This window comes from Nelumbo nucifera, chromosome 7 (genome assembly GCF_055504915.1).
Source record: "Nelumbo nucifera cultivar China Antique chromosome 7, China Antique-T2T, whole genome shotgun sequence".
Lineage (NCBI taxonomy): Eukaryota > Viridiplantae > Streptophyta > Magnoliopsida > Proteales > Nelumbonaceae > Nelumbo > Nelumbo nucifera.
In genome coordinates, this window is record NC_142655.1 from 46,371,277 (window position 1) to 46,395,092 (window position 23,816).

At 34.8% G+C, this 23,816-nt stretch overlaps 1 protein-coding gene across 2 annotated transcripts in view; it reads right to left on the reverse strand.

Moving 5' to 3' along the window:
* ABO6 (DEA(D/H)-box RNA helicase family protein) overlaps window positions 1-23,816 on the reverse strand; it is a 91,139-nt gene that overhangs the window by 22,073 nt on the left and 45,250 nt on the right. For both annotated transcript variants that reach the window (XM_010275804.3, XM_088892071.1), the window contains exons 10-12: window positions 20,761-21,033; window positions 4,563-4,757; window positions 3,063-3,266 (exon numbers count right to left, since the gene is read on the reverse strand). In XM_010275804.3, the coding sequence (XP_010274106.1) occupies window positions 3,063-3,266; window positions 4,563-4,757; window positions 20,761-21,033 (672 nt within the window). The remainder of the gene's footprint in view (window positions 1-3,062; window positions 3,267-4,562; window positions 4,758-20,760; window positions 21,034-23,816) is intronic.

A 23,816-nucleotide genomic window follows, 5' to 3' on the forward strand; every position in this document is an offset into this window, starting at 1 on the left:
GGTTAATCATACCAAGCCCCTTATTCAGCAAGTTTACACAAGGAGGAACCAGAGACCATGTCAGCAGGTGGTTACAGCGGCTCAACAACCTGAGAATCAGCAATAATAAAGACAGCATCATAATTCTTGCATACTTTCCATTCCTTCCTTTCAGAGCCCAACTGACAATCCTTGGTGCACCCCATCCTGATCTCCCTCACAATTACTGGCTGAAGTTCCTCTTTCCAGCTGCACAACTACGGTGGCAAATTAGATCCGAAACCATTTTCTGCATCTTCCTTGATTATCCTACATCTCGAAAGGGATACAAATGTTATGATCCAATTTTTTCTAAGTCATATATCTGCATGGATGTCTTATCCTTTGAATCTTAGTATTGCCTCTCATCAGTGAGGGGCATGTAGTGATGGGAAGCAAGTTGAGCTTTCCTTGTATATTCCCATTTCTTTCCTCTTCGGGCCTTCGTTCATTCTCGTAGCACCAGAAGGTCCAGCATGAATCCCAAGGTGTGGAACAGCCTGAGACCATAGATTCTATGCCACTAGAATTCCAAGAGGAAGATCCAACTCACCTTTAACTCCTTTGAATTGCTCACTATACATCTTGTGATTCCTTGTCTCCTTCATACCATGTTTTTTTTACAGCTATTTCTAAGCAATTGAGGACGTGCATATGAATAGCATTTGCAAACTGGTAAATCTTCCTGAGGGGAAAGAACCTATTAGATGTAAGTAGGTGTTCTTTGTCAAGCATAGGATAAATATTTCTGTTGAGAGGTACAAGGTTTGATAGGTTGCTAAGGTTTATGTTAGATGTATGGTGTTGATTATACCGAAACATTTGCACCTGTTGCAAAAATGAACTCTATATGATTACTCTTGTCCCTGCAGCTAATTTGGGTGACAACATCACCAATTTTCTGTAGAAAATGCTTTCTTGTAGGGTGATTAGGAGGAAGTATAGATGGTACAGCCCTCAAGGTTTAGGATTTAGGATTTGGTGGATCTAAGATATATTATACAGCCTTACCCTTTTCTCAAAATTAAGTCTGAGATTTCCTCCCAGAAGTTGGACTGTTGACATGAACAGGGAAAACTATGGCTGTTTGCATATAACAGCCCAGGCAATTTGATTTCTTTCCAAGCATGACATGTGCCTCCCTCAAACATTCAACTAACCATGGCGTTAAAAGCTCCATTTGATTTTTCATTTGTCAATAAAAAAACAAAAGCAAAAAAACAATTTATTTTTTCAAAAAAATCCTAATAACGATTCTCACTCCAACCAAAAACTCTCCCCGCCCATCCCTCCAGTTGTACATTTCTTCTTCTCCATCTCAAGTCTCCCAATCTCACCCCCACCCACCCAAGGTAGTCCGAGTCACATTCCAGCTGAATGGAGCCAATGTTGCAAGACTAGGGGAAAGGATCTTTGCAATGCGTAGGAAGTAGGGGCAACTACAACAACCTTGTCTGTCGACCTTCACGGTAGTCTGCACTTATACCTGGTCACCTGGGTTTGCTTGGCTCAGGCAGGGAATGAAAGGTTTCATGTTTTGATTAATGTTGACTATAGATCTCATCTAGATCCTCCACTTCCTGCAACCCACTTCAGTAATTGCATCAAAACCAAGATAGTGAATGCAGAGAGGGCTGATCTGCTAAGACACGACGCACTTACTAATGCTGATTTAATAGACTAGTAAACGGTTGGAGAGTGGAGATTTGGATGATGCAGAACTCTGGCTTTCATGTTTATTATCTGCAGGGAGCAGCGCCCCTAAAATTGTAGCAGCTGAGCTCCAGCTTTCAAGTCTCCCGGTGCCACATGGATGTCTTTCATAAGGGATGAGACTTGAGAGGGAGAGAAGAGCTGTCTGAGAAACTATGCAGTTCTCACCAGCAGTTGAAGTGAGGGCAACTTCAGCAACACTGTAAGACGTGATGGCAAATTTCTAATCAGAGCTATAGTCCTTAGTTAACAGATCTTTGGCCTTCTTTCCGATGTCGGAGAAGAGTCCCGGTCCCTTGCTCAGGAAGAGGAGAACAGAGAGAAGAAAACTAGTGCTGAATGAGAACAAAACAGGGGGCTCCGAAACCCCAAGAAGAGGGGAGAGAAGAGGGATGGGCGGGAGTGGTTTTTGGGGAGTGAAAAACAGAATCATTATTATGATGCGATGGATTTTTGAAAAAAAAATTATATATTTTTGTTGTTTTTATCGAGAAAATGAAAAAGCAGACTGAGATTTTAACGCCGGGTTAGTTGAATGTTTCGAACTGATTACGTGTCATGCTTAGGGGAAAAAAACAGCCTGCACTGTTTTATGGAAACAGTCAAAGTTTTCCCACATGAACAGCCTTCTCCATCACCTTTCTCTTGGCTTCTTTTTGTAGATTTGATCAAGGATTGATGGAAGGCATGTGCATCAACATAGCACTTGTCCCTGCTGGATCCTAGGTCCTAAAGAATCTAAAACCAAAAGGTTGAATTTGACCACACCTCTAGGAGAGGGATGGTGTCACTAAGGAAACCAAGAAATTAGGATATCACCTCAATACCAATTCCTGGTTAGAAATGACATCCCCAGAATGAATCCCTAAAAATAAGGGGGAAAAACCTGACCCATGATGAAAAAAAGCCAAAATCTTCTCAATGATCTCATAGGTATAGAGAATAATTTGAGCAGTCAAATAACAAAGACTTGAGTGGTGCAAAATTCTAGTGAGAAATGGGGAATATATTTCTAGAAACTTAAATTAAGCAGTCAAATTACAACAGATTCCTTTTCTTTCTCTACAAGTGAAATGGGAAAGGTATTTGACTATTTATAACATGATAACCAGCCTTCTTCACTGACACACCCAAAGTAATGAGACACAAGAACTAAAATAACCAATTCTAGAACCAATGCCCAAGAATCAGATGATTCTAGAACAGGATAAACTCTAAGTAATTTGTATTAAAATCCAGTTTTTTTTTTTGGATAAGTGCATTAAAGTTCAGTTTGGTCCCCAAAAATATAAATCAGATAGTATTGAAAGGAACCAGATTAGAATGCTTACAGCACGTGGTTCTGGTGGTTGCAATGCAGCAGATAAGAATTCCCCTATAGATCCAAGCTGCAAACATTTTATTTGCAAACAAAGAGAGTTCAAAGGAGTCCTCAAAAGTTCAGGAAGTTGATATTCAGCAAAGGCTTCATAAACACATCTAGGATAAAGGTGATAGCACTCTCCTGGTTGCACACGTCCAGCTCTGCCCCTCCTCTGCAAACAAAGTAACATAAATGATGCAAGATGTTGGTTCACATAGAAAATGGAGTAAGATAAAGTAATACTATTACTATAAATACAAACACAAAGAATCCAATCAAGACATAGTATAGATATTCTAACATTTTGTCCATTTTCCTTGCTTTGCCAAAATACATCCAAGTCTATGTTTCATCACCATAAGTGTCAGTATTTAAAACATGTAGTTATATTTCTGAACATATCCAAGTGTATACTTTATAAGTATATCAAAATCAAATAAATGTGTGTTGATTGGGAGCACTTCAAGATAGGGTTTCATGGACTTGGAATTATATCGACAAAAAGTTGAAATTAACACAAGCTATGAAATGAATCCAAACAGTCTTTGTGGGAGAGTTGTAAATGCTGAATGTTTGTAAGAATTAAGAGTTGGATATAGGAATTGGCTTCAGCCACATTTGTTTGTGGGGTGTCAGGCAGTTTGTATAAACAAATTCTTTTTTACGTTTTAATAAAATGTCAGTTATTCATTAGACAATGAATTCAAACAATGTTATGTAGTAAGGGCATAAAACTTGCAAAAATGATGTCTTTCCACATAAAACATCCACTCCGAAAAGTTCCACAATTCCACTGAAAGTGAACCCTGTCAATTGATGTCATACGAGTAAGAAGAGTGAAAAAAAAAATAATAAGGAAATCTTAGGTTGATAGTAGAAGAGGATTTGAGGACTGCTATTGGATGGGTCAAAAATGGAAGTGAGGGACCATGGCAGTATAAATATATAATGACAGAAATTTTCTTGCTAGAAAAGTAGGAGCAAGTTGCTCCCACTTGCAGATGGATTCAATGATCACTTAATTGTTTGGCAGATGGATTTGCCAAACAAGGGACTAGCACATCTCATATGTATTTGGAGATTAATGAAATATAAAGTTGAATTTAATGGATGAATGGATGGTGGGTTAGGTAGCAATGTACTGTATATAATACATTTATTCCTACAAGTTGATAAAAGTTTTCATTTACTGATAAAAAACAAGGCAATCAACAAGGTGTGTCATACAAATACCTAGAAGGTACTCTTTGCATAAAAAATTCTTCATGATTGAGTCAAAAGACCCTGCAGTGCCCATATAAGCATGAAATTGTAATAGATTCACATGTTCTCATAATAGAGAATGCACCACTGGCATGAAAAACTGAAAAATGCCTCAACTATTCAGTGGCATGTTCCATTTGTGCATTCACAGTTTCACACAGATGATATGCCATAGTATCCATAACTAATGTGCAAGAAAACTTACTTGGCGAGCAGATGCTTGAGATATCCATGAAGGAAGTAGACAAGGTGTGTTGTTCAAAGCATCATATGTGGTTTCTTTTGCTTTTCCACAATCTACAACAAAAACTATATCATTGATTGTTATGCTTGCCTCAGCCATGTTAGTAGCAAGAACTATTTTTCGCACATTAGGAGGTGCCTTCTCAAATATTAGTTTCTGCAGAAAAGGAAAGTTAAAAGATTGTGAACAAAATGACAAAACAAAGTACATCCATTTGCAGGTAAAATTGAACTTATATACCCTTATAATGAACATGAAAACATTGAAAGTAAATAATAATCCAAGATAGAGGAGAAAATATTAAGCCAATCATATACTTCTCAGTACTTCCATTATCCATACTATGTACTAAAAATATTTGATCCATATCAGCAGGCTTCCTTTCTCCATTCCCCATCACAATTTTCTCTTTTTTTTTTGTTTGAAACTTCTATTTTTTTAATTCCCTTAAAATGATGTAATACGTGCCACATGTAAACTTATCTAAAAGCATTCCCAACCCAATTACCTAAAAGTAGTCAAATATCTCCCTCTCCTAAACTCTTACTCACTTATCATTTTATCCCACTTCCCAATTAACAAAAAGAGTTCTAAAAATATCTCCACACACACACACACATATATATATACTTCATGGGGCTAGACAACAGGAGGTAGCCCATCCCCCATCCCCTTACACCCCAACCCTGATGGCAGCAGGATTTGATCCCAAGTCTCTCTCTCTCTCTCTCTCTCCCTCTCTCTCTCCTAGCTCCCCCAAACAGAGAAAAAAGAATTACAAGATAGCCCAGAGAAAATTGCTTCTTCCCACCCCTGAACTTCCTTTCATTTATATAATCCCACCATCCCATCGCCTCCTCCTTTTGAAGCCAGCCAATAACAAGCTTTGAGTCCCCTTTTGTTATCAGCTTAGAGATATTTAACTCCTTAGCTTTCTGAATCCTTCCATCACAGCAAAGATTTCAGCTCTGAAAGAGTCATCCACACCAATAGGGCCAGAGAAAATAGCCCTAAATATGGCATCCACATCTCTGAAAGCAACTCCAATGCCTGACGGTTCAGGATTACCCTCACTACTACCAACAAAACTCAGTTTGATAAATCCATTGATTAGAGGGTTCCAGGAAAGGCTAGTAACAGGTTCCAGTGGAGCAGAGTCAGCCACTTAACTCCACTTTTCTGAGTTTTCAACCAATGGATCGCCCTGGTTGTAATTGCTTCAATTAGGGCTTCCCTACCTCTTTCCTTATTTGCAAATAGTCTTGATTTTTTTCTTCCCATATTGTCCAGCACACAACAGCACCTGTACACATCCAGAAAATTTTGCCCCTTCTTTTTTGCCAACTAACAAAGGTAGGATTGAACAAGCTTTGTATGCTTGGCGAGGACCAAAAGGATAGGAGATTAATAAGTGATGGGAAGACTCACCATTATCCTTATAGAGAAGATATCAATGAGGAGATAAGCATCAGTTAGGTCATTTTCTTTGGAGCACAACACATATAAATCCTACCAAGAATCACGTCCAAGAAAAAGCCACCAATCCTAGGTAGAATAGGCTTACTCCAAACTTCGTTAAATGGAAAAAATTGGCCACCAATCACAGGTGAAGGTACCCGATGGAGAGAGAGTCCAGATTCTGCAATCACTTCTTGAGGGGTCCAAATATACTCTCTCAAGACTTTAGATCAAGGTAAGAGCATTATTGACCTCATAGTCTCTTAGACCGCTCCTAAGGTCCAGATCCCAAACATATCCAAAAGAAGAATTGGAAGGTTAGAAATTGCATAAATTGAAGGAAATTGATCTTTGAGAGTTAAGTTACCCAACCATAGATGCTCCTAGAATTTAACAAGATTACTAGAACAAGGAGTATACCTAAGAAAAGGTAAGAATGATGATGGCATGGATAGACTTCCAAGGAGAAGCTCTTGTATCCCTAGCCAGCATACCAGCATCCCTACCATCAGCCACGAGTCCATGAATACTGATAATCACCTTCCTCCACAACTTATCCATATCAATTTGCAATCTCCAAAGCCATTTTGCAAATAGAGCCACATTCTTTTCCTGAATGTTCCCTAGCCCTAGCCCACCAAATTTCTTACTTCTTCTAACCACCTCCCATCTAACTCTGGTCTTTTTTCTCCTCCCCTATCTCCCACAAAAAGTCCATCATCTCTTCTATTTGCTTGTTAATCCCTCTTGGAACCTTACGCTCTGTTTGATTTGCTAGAAAGAGGTGAGAAAGATGGAATATTCCTAAAATATTCCACTTTCCCATGTTTGTTTTGTGAGACACACGAAAATGGGATGGGAAAATAGGGGGACGTACTTTCTCAAAAACTGGGATTTGGGGTCTTACAAAAACAGTGCGACCCGGTGAGAAAATAAAGGGAAAGAGTATTGGGCTTGCTTTTTAAAAATGTTTGTTGTCTGTCTTCTCCACCTCCTATGCCCAATAGCAACATCCAAGCTTCCGGTGACATTTTCAGATAGATGGTTGTCTCCACTTCCTATGCTGAATCACAGTGGGCCTGGCTGCCATGGTTTCCGACAACCAATGCCAATGCTCTCTCTCTCTCTCTCTCTTCAGCATTTGATTTCCTTCTACCATTTTACTTCGATCAAGATATAACCTATTTTTTCTTGAAAAAACAGAGCCCTTTTCTTCTCTTCAACTCTCCATCTCTTATTCTGTTGTCTCCCCTGTCTACTACATGGATATTACTGTTCTCCTAATACAATGATTTCCACCAAATGTTTCCAAACACCACTATCGTTCCTTCGATTAAAATTGTGATTTTCATAAATTTATTTCCAAATGCACTCAACTCATTCTGATAATTAATTATTTTCAGAATTTATCCAACTATAGAACAAATAGATGCCCTTCAACTGTAACAGATACAATGTTCAAAGCCTAGAAACCAATAAACGAATCCCAACTTTGGCAAGCCACTAGTGTTGAAGCCCAGCTTTAAATCTCCTCTAAACCTGAAAAATTGCAATCACCCACCATATGTTCGACCAAATTCCCAGTCAAACACCTTCGCTTGGAACAGTCTCATCCAAGCCCATGTCACCAGTCGTGATCCCTATCATCTAATTTGGAGCCTATGGGCACTTGAAATCACTACAGGAAGAAAAAGAATTTATGAATCATGATAATATAGGACAAAGTGGGTTTAAGTGCCTTCTCACAAATGCCATTTCATGGATAGCAATGGTCCGTTGTTATGTGGAAAATTATGGATTCAATGAGTTTGAAACTTTTTAGAGGGACAACCGATTTTTGGAGCTAAATAGTTTTATTTTCAATTCTGATTTATGTCATGTTTTCTCTCAATAATTTTCTCATAAACCAAATGATGGAAAATGAAAACTTCACACTTTCTCATCCCATCCCATCCTTTCCCATCCCACCCAAATCATCCCACAAACCAAACAGAGCCTTAAAGACAGACAAGAAGTAAATTGGCAAAATTTTCTAGAGAGGACCTAATTAAGGTTATTCTACCCCCCAAGGGCAAGTAACATTTCTTCCAAGAAGAAAACCTTTTAGAGAACTTTTAACTACCAAGTTCCAAAAATGGCTTCTCTTTGGATTACCTCCTAAAGGTAAACCTAAATATTTGAAAGGCAATTGGAGCACCTTGCAATCAAACACCTCAGCTCCTCCAAAAACATGTTTATCCTCCATGTTCAAGCCCACAAGACAACACTTGTCCCAATTCACTTTCAAATTTGACATTGTTTTCAATTATCAGCACCATCATCTTTAAAATTCTCACCCACCTCAAATCATTTCCATCACAAAACAAAATCATATCATCAGCAAACTAAAGGTGATAGGAATGTCCTCTCTACCAATTCTCCAGCCCCTCACTAAATTCCTAGAATCAACCCTAGAGATCAATCTCCGATCAACTTCTACAATTAGTGTGAACAAGAATGGAGAAAGGAGGTCCCCTTGCCTTATTCCCCTAATAGCTTGGAAATGATCTACCACAATTCCATTGAAAAAATCGAACAATGGCATGTCCCGATCAAGGTTCAAAGTATCGGAAACACCAAGTGTATCAAAAAGGCAATTTTAAGAGACGTATCGGGATACACCATGGATACGCATGCGTATCGGAGAAAAACTAAGATACGCTTGGAAACACTATAAATACTTCAATAAATCACAAAAATACATCAACAACACTAAATATAAGACCTCAATGAGGTGTATATACATTAAATTAATATATTTTAATGGTTTTATGAAGAAATATATTGTAGTTAATTATAATTTCATTAAAAATCCTATGCTTAGCTATAACTTAAAAATTATAATTCTTAAGTTTTAATGTTTTATGGAATGGGAAAAACCCAACTCTCCTATCCAACCATAAAACATCCATTGGCAAAACTTCTAAGAGAAAATATAATTAATAATTATTTATTATTTAAATAATTATTATTTATTATATATTTCCAAAAATTATCAAAAATAAATAAACATTACATAATATATTCAAAAAATAGTTATTAAAGAAGAAATTTTAGTTGCTATGTGGATATGATAGATCATCCATAGAATTATGATATATTCAATCATTGTGATCAAATGATAAAATATAATTAATTATTTATTTATTTTTTAATTCTAAAAATAAAATAAAAAAAAATTAATTATTAAAGAAGAAATTTCAATTGGCCTGTGGATATGATAGATCATCCATAGAATTATAATATATTCAATTGTTGCAATCAAATGATAAAATATAATTAATTTTTATTTGTTTTTTAATTCTAAAAATATAAAAAATATAAAAAATTAAAGAAGAAACTTCAATTCCCCTATTGATATGATATATAATTCCATAGATCTAAAACATATTTAGTCTTTATAGGTAGAGATAAAATTACATTTTCAAATTTTTTGTTAATTATATTTTCCCCAAATATCTTCATGAATTTTCCATAAATCTATTGAAAACACAAAAACCTATTTTTGCCATAATTTTTCAAAATCTGAAAAATCTTCAAAAAAAAATAACGATTCACACTTGTTTCTTGCAAATTTTTCAAACCTAGCACTCTAGGAATGAGGTTTAGAGTTTTAGAGTCATTTTGAGGTGAAAGAAGGCTTATTTCATGGAAAAGAAGCTTGCTTTCCCCCTTTATTTTTTTTTTCAATTTTTGGTTGTATCTTTTTCGTCAATACACTATTGATACACCCTTGATACGTTGTCGATACACTGCGATACACCCCCAACACGCCCCAATACACCCTCGATACGAATGAAAAAAAAGACGAGATGCCTGATTTCCATGTGTATCCTATATTTGTTTTTCAAAGATACGATACGATACACCCCGTATCAGGCGTATCGTATCAAAATTTCAAACCTTGGTCCCGATACATTCTAAGATCCACTTGCACCATCTATCACCAAAACAAAGTTCTTCATTACTTCCACAAAAAATAAACGATCGATGATATCATAAGCCTTTTCCAAATCCAGTTAACACATCAATCCTTTCCTTCTAGATCTCTTTATCTCTTCAACACATTCATTTACAATTAAGATCTTATCAATAATTTGTCTATCCTTAACAAAAAAAACCCATTAAGACAGTGAGATCAAGCAAGGTAACACAATCCTATTCTCTGAGAAAGCACCTTAGCAATGATTTGTACAAACTATTGATCAAGTTGATTGTCATATAATCTTTTGGGTGCAATGCATCATGTTTTTTATGGATTAAGGCAATGAATGTGGAATTAAGCCCCAGACTGATTACACGATCAATTAAATTAACTTAGCCAAATTAAATTAACAAGACTAAACTAAATTAATAAACATCACACAACTTAATTTGGTTAAGTGAGATACCTATTGGGTATATAATACCAACACGTAAAGTAAGTATTAACAAATATATAAATATAATATTTCACTAAACATATTAAATTAGCCATTTAGTCTGAAATGACTATTTGTATACCTATTTTAAACTCCATTTAAAATATCAAATCAAGTTTATCTAAAAAACTTAAAATTCATTTAAATTCATTTTTTTTGTTAGAACATTTAAATTCAATTTAGAATAATAAAAATTAACAACAGTTGGTCTAACCATAATAAAAATTAATAAAAGCTTATCTAACAAATACATAACCCAAAAGTAATGCTTGGGTTGGAATCAGTTTGGCTTTGCCCAATTTAAAATGTCACAAGGATCCTTCAACTTGGATTTTGATTAACAAAGCCTGTAAATTGCACAGCCCTTCCCCCTAGATTAGACAAGTCAATTTAATTAATGTAGCTTAAATAGTTATGTTAATGTAGTTTATGTTTAAGTAAAAAACACTTAGATTAATTATACCTATACATGGTGAAGGTAATTTATACATTGGTGTATTTTAGATTAGTAGTTATTGGAGATTAAAAAAAAACTTTGACATTAATAAAGGCTTGCCCTACTTTGTTAGTAAGCATATTCTAGATTAATTGTTGGTAAATATACAAATTCTATTTCTATTAATAGTGAACTAGCAGGAACCCGTGCGTTGCACGGGATTTATTAAGGGAAAACTAAATAATAGAAAGGGTCATTTATTAAAATACCCTCATAGTTTCATGGATTTACTAAAATCCACCCTATAGTTAGCATTTTACTAAAACACCACTTATAATTTGCAATGGATTTAATCAATCTTCCATTAGATGACGGTGGAAAATGACAATGTTGACCCTAATGCTCATTTAAATAAATTTAATCAAAAGAAAATTAAAATTAAAATACCATTTTTGCCCTTAATAAGACACGGGCAACCACTCTATTGGCTATATTTGGTCAATTTTGTTTTATGCACAAAAAAAGTGTTAAGGGTATTTTTGGAATAAAAATCATGGGCCTAATGGCAAAACAAACACTCCTTAATGAAAGGTTGATTAAGTAAATAAGTTATAAAATATATGGGATGCTTTAGTAAAAATGAAAACTATAAAGTAGGTTTAATTAAATATGTAAAACTATAAGGTGTGTTCTAGTAAATGACCCTAATAGAAACACATAAGAGTAAAGTTCACATCTGCGCCCCACAACGTCCCATAGCACATCTCCACCATTTATTGGGAACATCTCCTGATGATAGTACCAGAACCGATGATGTCATCATCAGAAGATGTTCCCAATAAACGATGGGGGATATGCTGTGGGGCGTTGTGGGGCACCCCCTTGTGGGGTGTAGATGTGAACTCATAAGACTATACAATTCTTTTATATTTTCAACTTTTTAAATAATTAATAATTATTCATATTTTATATACTACTTTTAATAATTTTTTTATAATACAAAAATAACAATAAATAATTTCAGTTAGGTTTATTCATCAAACTGATGAAACCGACCAACCTGATCAACTCGACCCGAGTTGGTCAGTTTTCTAGTATTTTTGTTGGCTTTGGTTCAAAAATTTCCCAATTTGACCAAGTTAGATCAGTTTCACTTTGGCCATTTGTAAACAAACAAAATCGAACGACTTAACCATGGATATATATTAATATTTTATATTTTAAATATAATTTTTAATATGGAAAAGTGGGAAATTTCCCACATTTCTTAGTCTAAAATGTTTTATATCATATATCTATTTTATAAATTTATTTTGTTTTTTAGAAAAATATTTTAAAGTTATTTTATAATTTTGTTAGAATATTTAAACAATTCTTAAATTTTTTAGTCCAAACTTTCTTTAGATAGATATAGATAAAAAGTAGGGGAGAGGATAAATAGGAATTAGAGATAATTTAGGAGAGAAACTCCCTAATAAATTAGAGATAATTTTGGAGATAAATAGGAATTAGAGATAATTTTGGAGATAAATAGGAATTAGAGATAATTTTGGAGAAAGTGGGGGATAGCGGGGGAGGTAGTTTTGGAGAAATATTAGAAGAGATTATTTATGTTATTGGGAAAGTGCATCTCATTGGTTCTTTCTGTTACGAAATTATAGGCTGTAAATATGCAGTATTAGCCCAATTAGGAATAGCTTGATTATAGGAATTATTCTTTCTTTGATTTTCTTCCTATTTTAGTATCTACAAGGCTGTATGATTTTCTTCCTTTTTTGTATCTGCAAGGTTGTATGATTTTCTTCCTTTTTAGTATCTACAAGGCTGGAGACACCAATTCCAGTCTGAAACTAATTTCTGGTTTTCTTCCCTCTACTGCCCAAGTGAGAAGCTTTGAATTCTTTACGTTGTCCAAGTGAGCAGCAGCTACAATCTCTAGGTCACCCATTCCGAGTGACATCTGCATCTCACCGCCCCTACCAATGGAAGCGAAACCCCAGATCGGCCTACCCACCTTCACTGGTCTCTTTTCCGACGATCGCCTCAGCCTCGGTGTTACTCCTGTGGTGTTTGTTTGCCCATTAGGAAAGTCTTTCTTCTCTGCTCTTTTTATACAGTTGATATTTCGGTGTTGCCAGTTGTGGTTTCTTGTTGTTTGGGTGTTGCATCTGCTGCCGATTCTGTTTAAGTGTGTTTTATTGGCTTTGCTGGTTGTTAAAAGTTTATTTTCCTGTGTTTATGATGGCGGTTGAACAAAAGAACTTGGCTATGCCTAGTGTTATCCCCATTCTGTCTAAAATCACTGAACAAAAACTAAATGGAACTAATTATTTAGACAGGAGTAAAACTGTTCGTTTGTATTTACGGAGTATCTCTAAGGACAACCATCTGACTAAGGACCCTCCTACTGATGAGACCCGCACTAAATGGCTAAAGATTGACACTTAATTGTTTTTGCAAATCCGCAATTCTATTGAGAATGAGTACGTCGGTCATGTCTCTCACTGTGAGTTTGTAAAAGAACTAATGGAATATTTGGCTTTTCGGTTCTCTAGTAAAGAAAATATTTCCCGTATTTTTTATGTTTGCAAGACATTTTATCAGGCTGAACAACAGGATCAGTCTCTTCAGACCTATTTCATGAATTTCAAACGCACTTATGAGGAATTGAACGCCTTGTTACCTTTTAGTACTGATATCAAAGGTCAGCAGACTCAACGTGAACAGATGGCTATTATGAGTTTTCTGGTTGGCCTTAATCCTCAATTTGATGGTGCTAAGTCATAGATTCTGTCTAATCCTGAGATTACCTCTTTAAAAGAGGTCTTTACTAGGGTCCTTTGTATAGACACTGGTTCCCATACCTCACCTGTACAACAACCTAGTGCACTTGTCAATCAGAATAGTGGCCGGTCTCGTTCTCAGAATAGTAGTAGAGGTGGCAGTAATAGTGGTCGGAATGCTGGAACTCAGGCCACAGGGGGAGTAGTTTGCTACTATTGTCATGAACCAGGACACACTAAAAGGACTTGCCAGAAATTGCTAAAGAAAAACCATAAGTCTTCTGGGTCTCAGTCAGCTCATGTTTTAACTACGAGTGATGCTCCTCATCCATCATCAGATCAGACCATTACAATTTCTACAGATGAGTATGCGAAATTTACCCAGTATCAAGAGGAATTAAAGAACTCCTTTCAGTCCATCACTGCCCTTGCGGAGTCAGGTAAAACCAATACATGTCTTCTTTCTTCTTCCTCTCAGTGGGTCATTGATTCTGGTGCAACAGATCAAATGACAGGTAATCCTAGTCTCTTTTCCACTTTCCAATCACACACTTTTCCTTCTTCAGTCACCTTAGCAGATGGTTCTATTTCTTCTGTCCTTGGTTCTGGCACTATCAATCCCACACCAACACTTTCTTTGTCATCCGTATTGAGTTTACCAAAATTTTCTTTTAATTTGGTATCTGTTAGCAAACTCACTGGTACTCTTAATTGTTGTATCTCATTCTTTCCTGATCATTGTCTGTTTCAGGATCTTATGACGAAGAGGATTATTGGTAAAGGACGAGAATCAGGAGGTATATACATTTTGAATCTCATTGTCGGTTGGGGCATCCATCTTTACCTTTGTTAAAGAAGTTATCACCTTAGTTTCATGATGTATCTTCTTTAGATTGTGAGTCTTGTCAGTTTGCAAAACATCATCATCTATCGTCTGTTTCTCGAGTTAATAAAAGGGCTAGTCATGCTTTTGAGTTAGTACATTCAGATGTTTGGGGACCTTGTCCTATTATGTCTAAGATTGGATTTCAATATTTTGTTACCTTTGTGGATGATTTTTCTCATATGCCTTGGCTTTATTTAATGAAATCTCGTTCTGAGTTGCTTTTACATTTTAAAACCTTTTGTGCTGAAATAAAAACCCAATTTGATGTGTCTGTACAAACATTGTGAAGTGATAATGCCAAAGAATATTTCTCTTATTCCTTCCAAACTTACATGGCTCAGAATGGAATTCTTCATCAATCATCTTGTGTTGATACTCCATCTCAAAATGGAGTGGCTGAGAGAAAAAATAGACATCTTCTTGAAATTGCCATGGCTCTTTTATTTCAAACACATGTTCCTAAACAGTTTTGGACTGATGTTGTTTCTACAGCATGTTTTTTGAACAATCGCATGCCTTCCACTGTTCTAAATGATCAGATCCCTTATAAGATTTTGTTTCCTAATAAATGTGTTTCATGTTGAACCTCATATCTTTGGATGTTCTTGTTTTGTTCGTGATGTTCGTCCGCAGGTTTCCAAATTGGACCCCAAGTCATTAAAATGTGTCTTCCTAGGATACTCTCGTCTCCAAAATGGGTACAGGTGTTTTTCTCCTCTCTTGAACAGGTATCTTGTGTCAGCTGATGTAACATTCCATGAACATCTTCCTTTCTTTACTGCTCCATCTACACCTGTGTGTCCACAAGAGGATGATGATCTACTAGTGTATCATGTCACCGGTCCAGACGCTAGTGTTGTTCCAATACCCCCACCACCACCTTCTCAACCAAAACTACTTTTTACTCAAGTCTATTCTCGACGACCTAATCCTCCTGTGACAAGTCCGGCACCGGTCTCTTCTTCGTCATCGGATCCAATGCCCAGTGATATTAATCTACCTATTGCTCTTCGGAAAGGTAAACGTCAGTGTACTTATCCAATTTCCTCTTATGTTACCTATGACCGTTTGTCCTCTACTTGTTCGTTTGTTGCCTCTCTTGATTTTGTAGGGATTCCCAAATCTGTTCACCAGGCTTTATCCCATCCTGTGTGGCGTGATGCCATGCTTGAGGAAATGAATGCCTTGACTGAGAATGGTACTCGGGATCTAGTCGATTTACCTGCTAGTAAGAAAGCGGTTGGATGCAAGTGGGTCTTTGCAGTCAAATTTAATTCTGATGGATCAGTGGCTCGCCTAAAGGCTTGTCTGGTGGCCAAAGGCTATGCACAGACATATGGAGTGGACTATTCTAATACTTTCTCCCCTGTGGCAAAATTGACTTCAGTTCGACTATTTATTTCTCTGGCAGCTACATATGATTGGCCACTTTACCAACTTGATATTAAAAATGCTTTCTTGCATGGAGTTCTTCAGGAGGAGGTTTATATGGAGCAACCACCTGGGTTTGTTGCTCAGGGGAAGTCTGGAAAGTTTGTCGTCTTCGAAAATCGCTGTATGGACTAAAACAGAGTCCTCAAGCTTGGTTTGGAAAATTCAGTCAGGCAGTAGAGAGGTTTGGGATGAGGAAGTGCAAATCTGACCATACTAATTTCTATAAGCTGTCCACATTTGGCATCATTCTACTTGTTGTATATGTAGACGATATTGTTATCACTGGGAGTGACACGAAGGGAATCTCATCTTTGAAATCCTTCTTGCAGAGCCAGTTCAATACTAAAGATTTGGGGCACCTAAAATACTTCTTGGGGATTGAGGTGGCAAGGAATAAAAGAGGCATTTTCTGTCTCAGAGGAAGTATGTTTTGGACCTGTTAACAGAAACTGGGAAACTGAGAGTCAAACCATGCAGTACTCCAATGCTTCCTAACCAGCAATTCACAAAGGATGGAGATGCTTTTGATGATCCTGAACGATATAGAAGATTAGTTGGAAAGTTGAACTATCTCACAGTGACTCGTCCTGACATTGCTTACTCAGTTAGTATTGTAAGTCAATTTATGTCCTCTCCTACAATGCATCATTGGGCAGCCTTAGAACATATCTTGTGTTAAGGAGCTCCTGGACGGGGAACACTGTATCGGAATCATGGTCACAGTAATATTGAGTGTTTTTCTGATGTGGACTGGGCAAGTTCCAAGATTGATCGAAGGTCCACTACTGGCTATTGTGTTTTTGTTGGTGGTAATCTGATTTCGTGAAAGAGTAAGAAGCAAAATGTAGTGTCACGATCTAGTGCAGAATCTGAGTATAGAGCAATGGCACAAGCTTCGTGTGAGGTTATGTGGGCTTCTCAACTCTTAACTGAGGTCGGTCTTAAAGTCTCAGTTCCAGCGAAGCTATGGTGCGATAATCAAGTTGCACTTCATATTGCTTCAAATCCAGTTTTTTATGAACGAACTAAACATATTGAGATAGCCTGTCATTTCGTTCGTGAGAAAATTCAACAAAACTTGATCTCAATAGCATATGTGAAGACTGGAGAGCAGTTAGGAGATATCTTTACAAAAGCTCTTAATGGAGCTCGGATTTCTTATATTTGTAACAACCTGGGCATGATTGACATCTATGCTCCATCTTGAGGGGGAGTGTTACAAAATTATAGGCTGTAAATATGTAGTATTAACCCAATTAGGAATGGCTTGATTATAGGAATTATTCTTTCTTTGATTTTCTTCCTATTTTAGTGTCTACAAGGCTGTATGATTTTCTTCATTTTTTGTATCTGCAAGGCTGTATGGTTTTCTACCTTTTTAGTATCTACAAGGCTGTATATATATGTACTATTTTCTCAATTGAAAGACATCAATTTCCTCCAATTCTTGTTCTATCACAGTTTCAAAAATGACATGGAGTAAAAAAATAAAAAAGGAGAAAATTTCTTCACTGCCTTGTTTTAATATATATATATAGAGAGAGAGAGATTAATTATTTATTTATTTAACTATTTTTATTACGTAAGATATGTTTTTCCGAGACAATGATATAATGTTTACATTTCTCAATTGAAAGACATCAATTTCTTCCAATTCTTGTTCTATCACAGTTTCAAAAATGACATGGAGTAAAAAAATAAAAAAAGAGAAAATTTCTTCACTGCCTTATTTTAATATATATATATAGAGAGAGAGAGAGAGAGAGATTAAATATTTATTTATTTAACTATTTTTATTACGTAAGATATGTTTTTCCGGGACAATGATATAATGTTTACATTTCCTTTTAATCCCTTCTGTCTTCATATTGGATATTGAGTATTCCCTTGCACTGCATAGGGCCCTGCTAGTAAATGTAGTAAAAAATAAAGAAGACTACAAGTACTAGATACAAGATACAAATTTCTAAAACCTCCAAAATTATCCCACAAAATAAACTACAAAAATTAACAAAACATAATTGTGTGCTTCATAGAAGGCCCTTGAAAAATCTAAATTGTTCCTTTCAAAGTACACTCATTAAGCTTAGACAAAACTCAAAGTAAAAATAGAGTATGAATCAAAAGCAAAAAAAAATCAAATAAAAGAGCAAATAAACAGCATTTCAAATATAATAATGAAATGGACAATAGATAGGTCCTAGAAAAGTAGGCAGTTACTAAAGAGATGATTTAACAGTAAGGAAGTCGATGGGTTGGGTTAAGTGGTAAACCCCCTTCACCTGACCTTAATGGACCAGGTATGGGTCAGTCTTAAAGGTCATGTAGCCAACCCCATATAGTTGATACAAGGCTTACATGATAATGATAGGATCCCTATTTACTAGACAGTTCATCTAGAGACATCTTAAAATCAAATAAAAACAAAATAAGAAAATAAGAAAAAAAACTCTTGGATAATTGAAATAAGTATAAAAATAAACAGAATTATCCCATAGGGACAGAAATTCTATGCATGTAGAGCTGCTTTTCCTTCTACAATGGCTGAGATTAGCAAAATGTTTTGATTATTAAAGGGAGACTAAAAAAGGAGACTCCAGGTTGGCAGTGTTCTGAAAACCATAATTGTACCATAAATTGTAGAGAAGGTTGAATTTAATTGAATTGTGACTCATATAATATAGCATAAGAGTATTTTACTTTTTAGAAAAATGTCACAAATTAATGTATACATACATACACACACTTTAAACTTGAACATATACAAAAATTATTTTACCCCATTTTTAATTCACATCTACCATATATGTACTTAATACAATAGAGCTTCCCCCTGTAGAATAGAGGTGTCAAATGATAGAATTAAGTTTAACTTCAAAGTCAATTAATCCACATATAAATATCTCTTTAAATTTGATAAGATTGAAAATAATCTCAAAAAGGTTTCCAAATAGGTCTTTAACAACCTATATAAATCTTATTCAAGAAGAACTCTAAAACAAATGCCCCTTGAAAAAAAAATAAACAAATGAAACAAAAGGAGTGATGAATGTTGGTGTGAAAATTTTAAGAATCTCTCATGCAACATAATCCACTCAATCGAGTGATTGACTTCTTATCTTTTTGGGTAAGGCAGAGAACACCTTTTGATTTTGACTTGGAGAAATGAATGCATAGAACAAAAGAAAAGACTGAATACTTCTTGAAAAGAATTTTTCATTTGAATTTCTTTGACATATTTCAAGTGTATAAGAATGAGAAAGAAAAAAAAAATACAATCACGAAACTCCACAACAATACATTTCTCTCTTTCGTTTCATTTTGATACAAAGAAGATTTCCTTCTCACTCCTTTCTTCACAATAAGCTATAGTCAATCAGACAAAATTCTGATTGTAGAGAGAAAATCTTCTAGATTTTGTATACGAGAAGGGAACCATAGTCAGTCGGATTGACTATTTGACTGTAGACAATTTTTATCCCTTTGTTCTACATTTTCATTTGAAGGGAACCATAATGAGCCCTTGGGAATAAGACTATTAGATGGTTTAATCCCTAACCTATCATGATAGAGGGACCATAATCAACCAAGTAAAAGCACTTGGTCGTAGATGGTTTCTTTCCCTCTATTTCCTTTTCTTAGAAGTAAAACAAAAGAGAGAGGAAGAAGGATACACAGCAGAAGACACACATAGGAAGTATTTACAGAGAGGATTTACCTTTACCTACCTGTATTAGTGACATTTTTTTTCTCTTCCATGTCTTCTGCTGAGAACTTTTCTTTTCTTCTCTCTTTTTTGGCTTTTCTTAAGAAACCTAAGAGTGGTATGCTCTGAGACAATTTTTCCCAAAGAGGCCTCCAGTATCTCTCCAAGGAACATAAATAGGTAGTGGGGTAGTTATGCAACTACCCCCTCCCCCTTGGTGAATGACACATGGCCTTCCCACTTAAAGAGAGGGAACTGTCATACGGGACACCCTATTTAGTTTTGATGATTTAGCCAGCACACTAGTCAACCCACTTATTTGGGTTATAAACTATTTTAAGTTGATTTAGGTTTGTTAAAATAAATTCCTTCAACAATGAAATAGAGAATTAGGTGTCAATCGAATTGATTGAATCACATGGTTCATATAGATAATAATGTCAGTGAAATGAATCTTGAGATTCAAATTGTAAACATAAGATTTTTTTAATAAAACGATTCAAACATACAAATCAAGTGGTAATCAAAAGATTTTAATGAGTTCCTCTCTCTAGCATAACAACAACTTTGTTGCACAAATTAAGAAATAGAAGGTAGAAAGAAAGTCAAGACACTGAAGTAAAAGAAAATTGAAAAAAAAAACAAGTCAATAAATAAATGTTTCCAAGATTTTTACTTTCTTGACCTGCTACTCTAGGTATTATATTGTACCGACCCTTTTCCCAATTAAATTGCATACTTCCATTATTAATTAAAAACAAAAAGTTGAAGGGTCCAAAACATGAGAATGAGTTACAATATACAAAGCAATGTATGGGGAAGATGAAAATATTTCATAATAATTATGTATGGGACTAATGAAAACAGGCAAGCATTACAAGCCAATAAACAAAAAATAAAATAAGAAAGAGGATAAACCAACAAAAGTATAACATGTGCTTCAGAAATGGTAACAGTCCACTATGTCAATCTTAGTGGAGAGTTAAATGGGATTACCTGTTCAGATGTAGCCATTGAGCCATGGCATGTGAGCAACAGAACTCTGTTGGGGTCACCCAAAAGTGGATGAGCCTTAAGTTGATCCCGTAGACAACTAATATCTTCCCATCCTGTCATAAATACCAACACTGCACCAGGACGTTCCTTACGACATATATGGCACAAAACTGCCTCAATAAGATTAAATCCTATGCAATCAGGTGTCCAACATGACAAAGAATCCCGTGTCCTGGAGCTATAGTTCTCAAAGTTTGACTTGTTAAGAGCATCCTAGGAAGTATTAACATAAAATTAATAATAATAACTTCCTCACATAAAGTATACTCAAGAAGCAAAACCTCAACATTTAAAAGGAAATTGTAACAAAAGAAAGCAATCAATTTCTAGTAATTGTATAATTGCCAGAAAAGAAACAAAGTATCTTCAAGGTTCTAATATGACAAAGTACCCCATCCTTCCATCTGGATCAAGTTTCACTAAAGAGAGGGGCTTTTATTCTTTGAAGTTTAAACAACCCTCATTAAGCAGGGGACAGCAGCAGTTAAGAGCTTGGAGGAAGGTACACATCACTAGTAAGGTTAGAACTTCAACTACCTTCTTGAACATCTTGTCTGATGGACCAGGAAGATGTCAATAAGTGGGTGGAACATCTAAGCACCTAGCCAAGTCTAGGGCAGGCAAGATTTTTTCAAAGTGGATTTTCCAAGCCCTCCTGAAGACTTTAGGCAGCTTGCCACTGCTTATTTGTACTTTCCTCCCTTCTCTTTCTTATGCAATTAATGACATTGCAAAAAGGAGAAAGTATCTCTTAAGGGAGTGAACCAGTCAGGTTCCAATCTTTATTAAGGGGGCACACCCCTAATTATGATACCAAATATTTTTTAATGAAAATAATTCAATCATTTTTTGATTATATGAAGAAATGTACAGTAAAATATTACAAGAAAGAATAGATTCTGCTGCACTATATGACCCACTTATTGCAAAACATATTCACCCAGAAATCCCACCTCAATCATGTTCCACCCTGTTTACCCCTTGCCTATCCAGTCCATCAGCCAAACTGTTTCCACATCTTGTCTTCCAATGAAAACTAGATTTTTATTCTGTTGACCTGAATTCCCTTGGGGTGTGTTTGGTTTGTCGAAGATTTTGGTGGTATAGGAAAATGGGAAGGGAAAGGGAAAATGGGTGGAAATTTTTCATGTTCCATTGTTTGGTTGCAAAGGGAAAATAGTGGGTAAATCAACTCTAGTAACAATTATTAATTAATTAATTAGTAATATTATTATTATTTTATATTTTACTATTAATAAGTAATAATTATCAATATTTCAATGAAACAATTTCATAATTAATTAGCATTGATAATTTTCTAATTAATTATTATTAAAGAATTAATATTTTAAAATTTATTTTATTAAAAACTAAATTAATAACTGTATCCTTATTGCTAATTATTTAATATTTTATTATTTAATTATTATTTTTTGAATCAATAATTAGACTAATAATAAAATCCTTATTTATTTATTCATTAATTACTTAATTAATTATTAACTATTATTTGTTAATTATGGATTAGTTAATAATACTTTTTTATCATTTAGTATTTTATTATTAATTAAATATTAATTATTTAAAATCCATAATTGGTTAATTAAAGATTTTAGTTAAATAATGTTTTACATATTATTAGTTTATAAGTTATATTAATATTATATTTTATTAATACCAATAACTTAATTAATAATTTTGGTATTAATTATTCATAAATTATTGCATTAATTTTCATTGATAAATTATTTCTTTAATTTATTTTAATTAAACTATTAATTATAAAATAATTATTTAGTTATTAATTAATTCGTAAATTAATTAATTATTAAATATCCTTAATTAATTAATAATATTTTTATGATTTAGTATTTTATTGTTAATTATTAATTTGATATTAATTAATATTTTAATTTTGATTATTTTACATTTATTATTAATATTTTATTTTATTAATACTTATGACTTAATTAATAATTTTAATATTTTATTCTGAAAAATAATTAATTATTAAATTTTTTATTTATTAATACTTTCATTAATTATTTATTTTAAGTTATTTATTAATTGTTTTAATTAAATTATTTTATTAATATGTTATGAAATAATTAATAATTTATTTATGGGTCATGGGTCTAGTATTAACTCTTAGAAATACTACAAAGTATTTTCTTTCGTTAAACAACTTTCCCCCTACATTCCCACTTGCTTCCCACCAAAATGGTGGGTGAGACTCCACATCCTAAGAATTGGGATCTATAATCCCATCTTTTTCCTATCCCATCACATGACATCCTACAAACCAAACATGGGAAGGGAGGAATATTCCAGAGCATTCCATATTTTCCCTTCCCATCCCACAAACCAAACGGAGCCTTAGCAAATACCCGTATGTCCAAGTTCCCGGGTCGTGATTCCTAAACCAATCCACTACCACCTTAAAATTTTCCACCACCATATCCAATTTTAATCCTTGGAATAAAGTTCAGCCTGTGCTGACTTTCCATGTCCAATGGGTCCAATAAAGAGACACTATAGATAAATCATGGTGTCTAAACACTCCTATACCTGAACTTCCCAGGGTTCCCTGAACTGCATCCATCAAAGTTCAGCTAATGGTATGCCAAATTGGTGACTTCCAAGATATGCATACATTGAACCTTGTCATGGCAGAATTTCCATGATTTGCATATTTCTTGCAATGTTTTTGATGCAGAAAAGCTAGAATTAACTATCACAAGATAGAAAGAGAGAAGAATAGAGAGAGGAGAAAGGGTAGAAAAAAGAGAATGTAATCCCAAGGAATCACCTCAAGGGTCCTAGAAATCTTCAATGGCTCATGTGGCTCGAAATCTGTTCATCATAAGTACAAAAATGCCACTCTTTGTCTTGTGCATCAAGAAACACATTAACTTACTACATATTAATGCAAATAAACTGAAAATTGAAAGATAAGCCCTACTAAACTAGAAAGAACAAGATGCTATTGCCCAGGC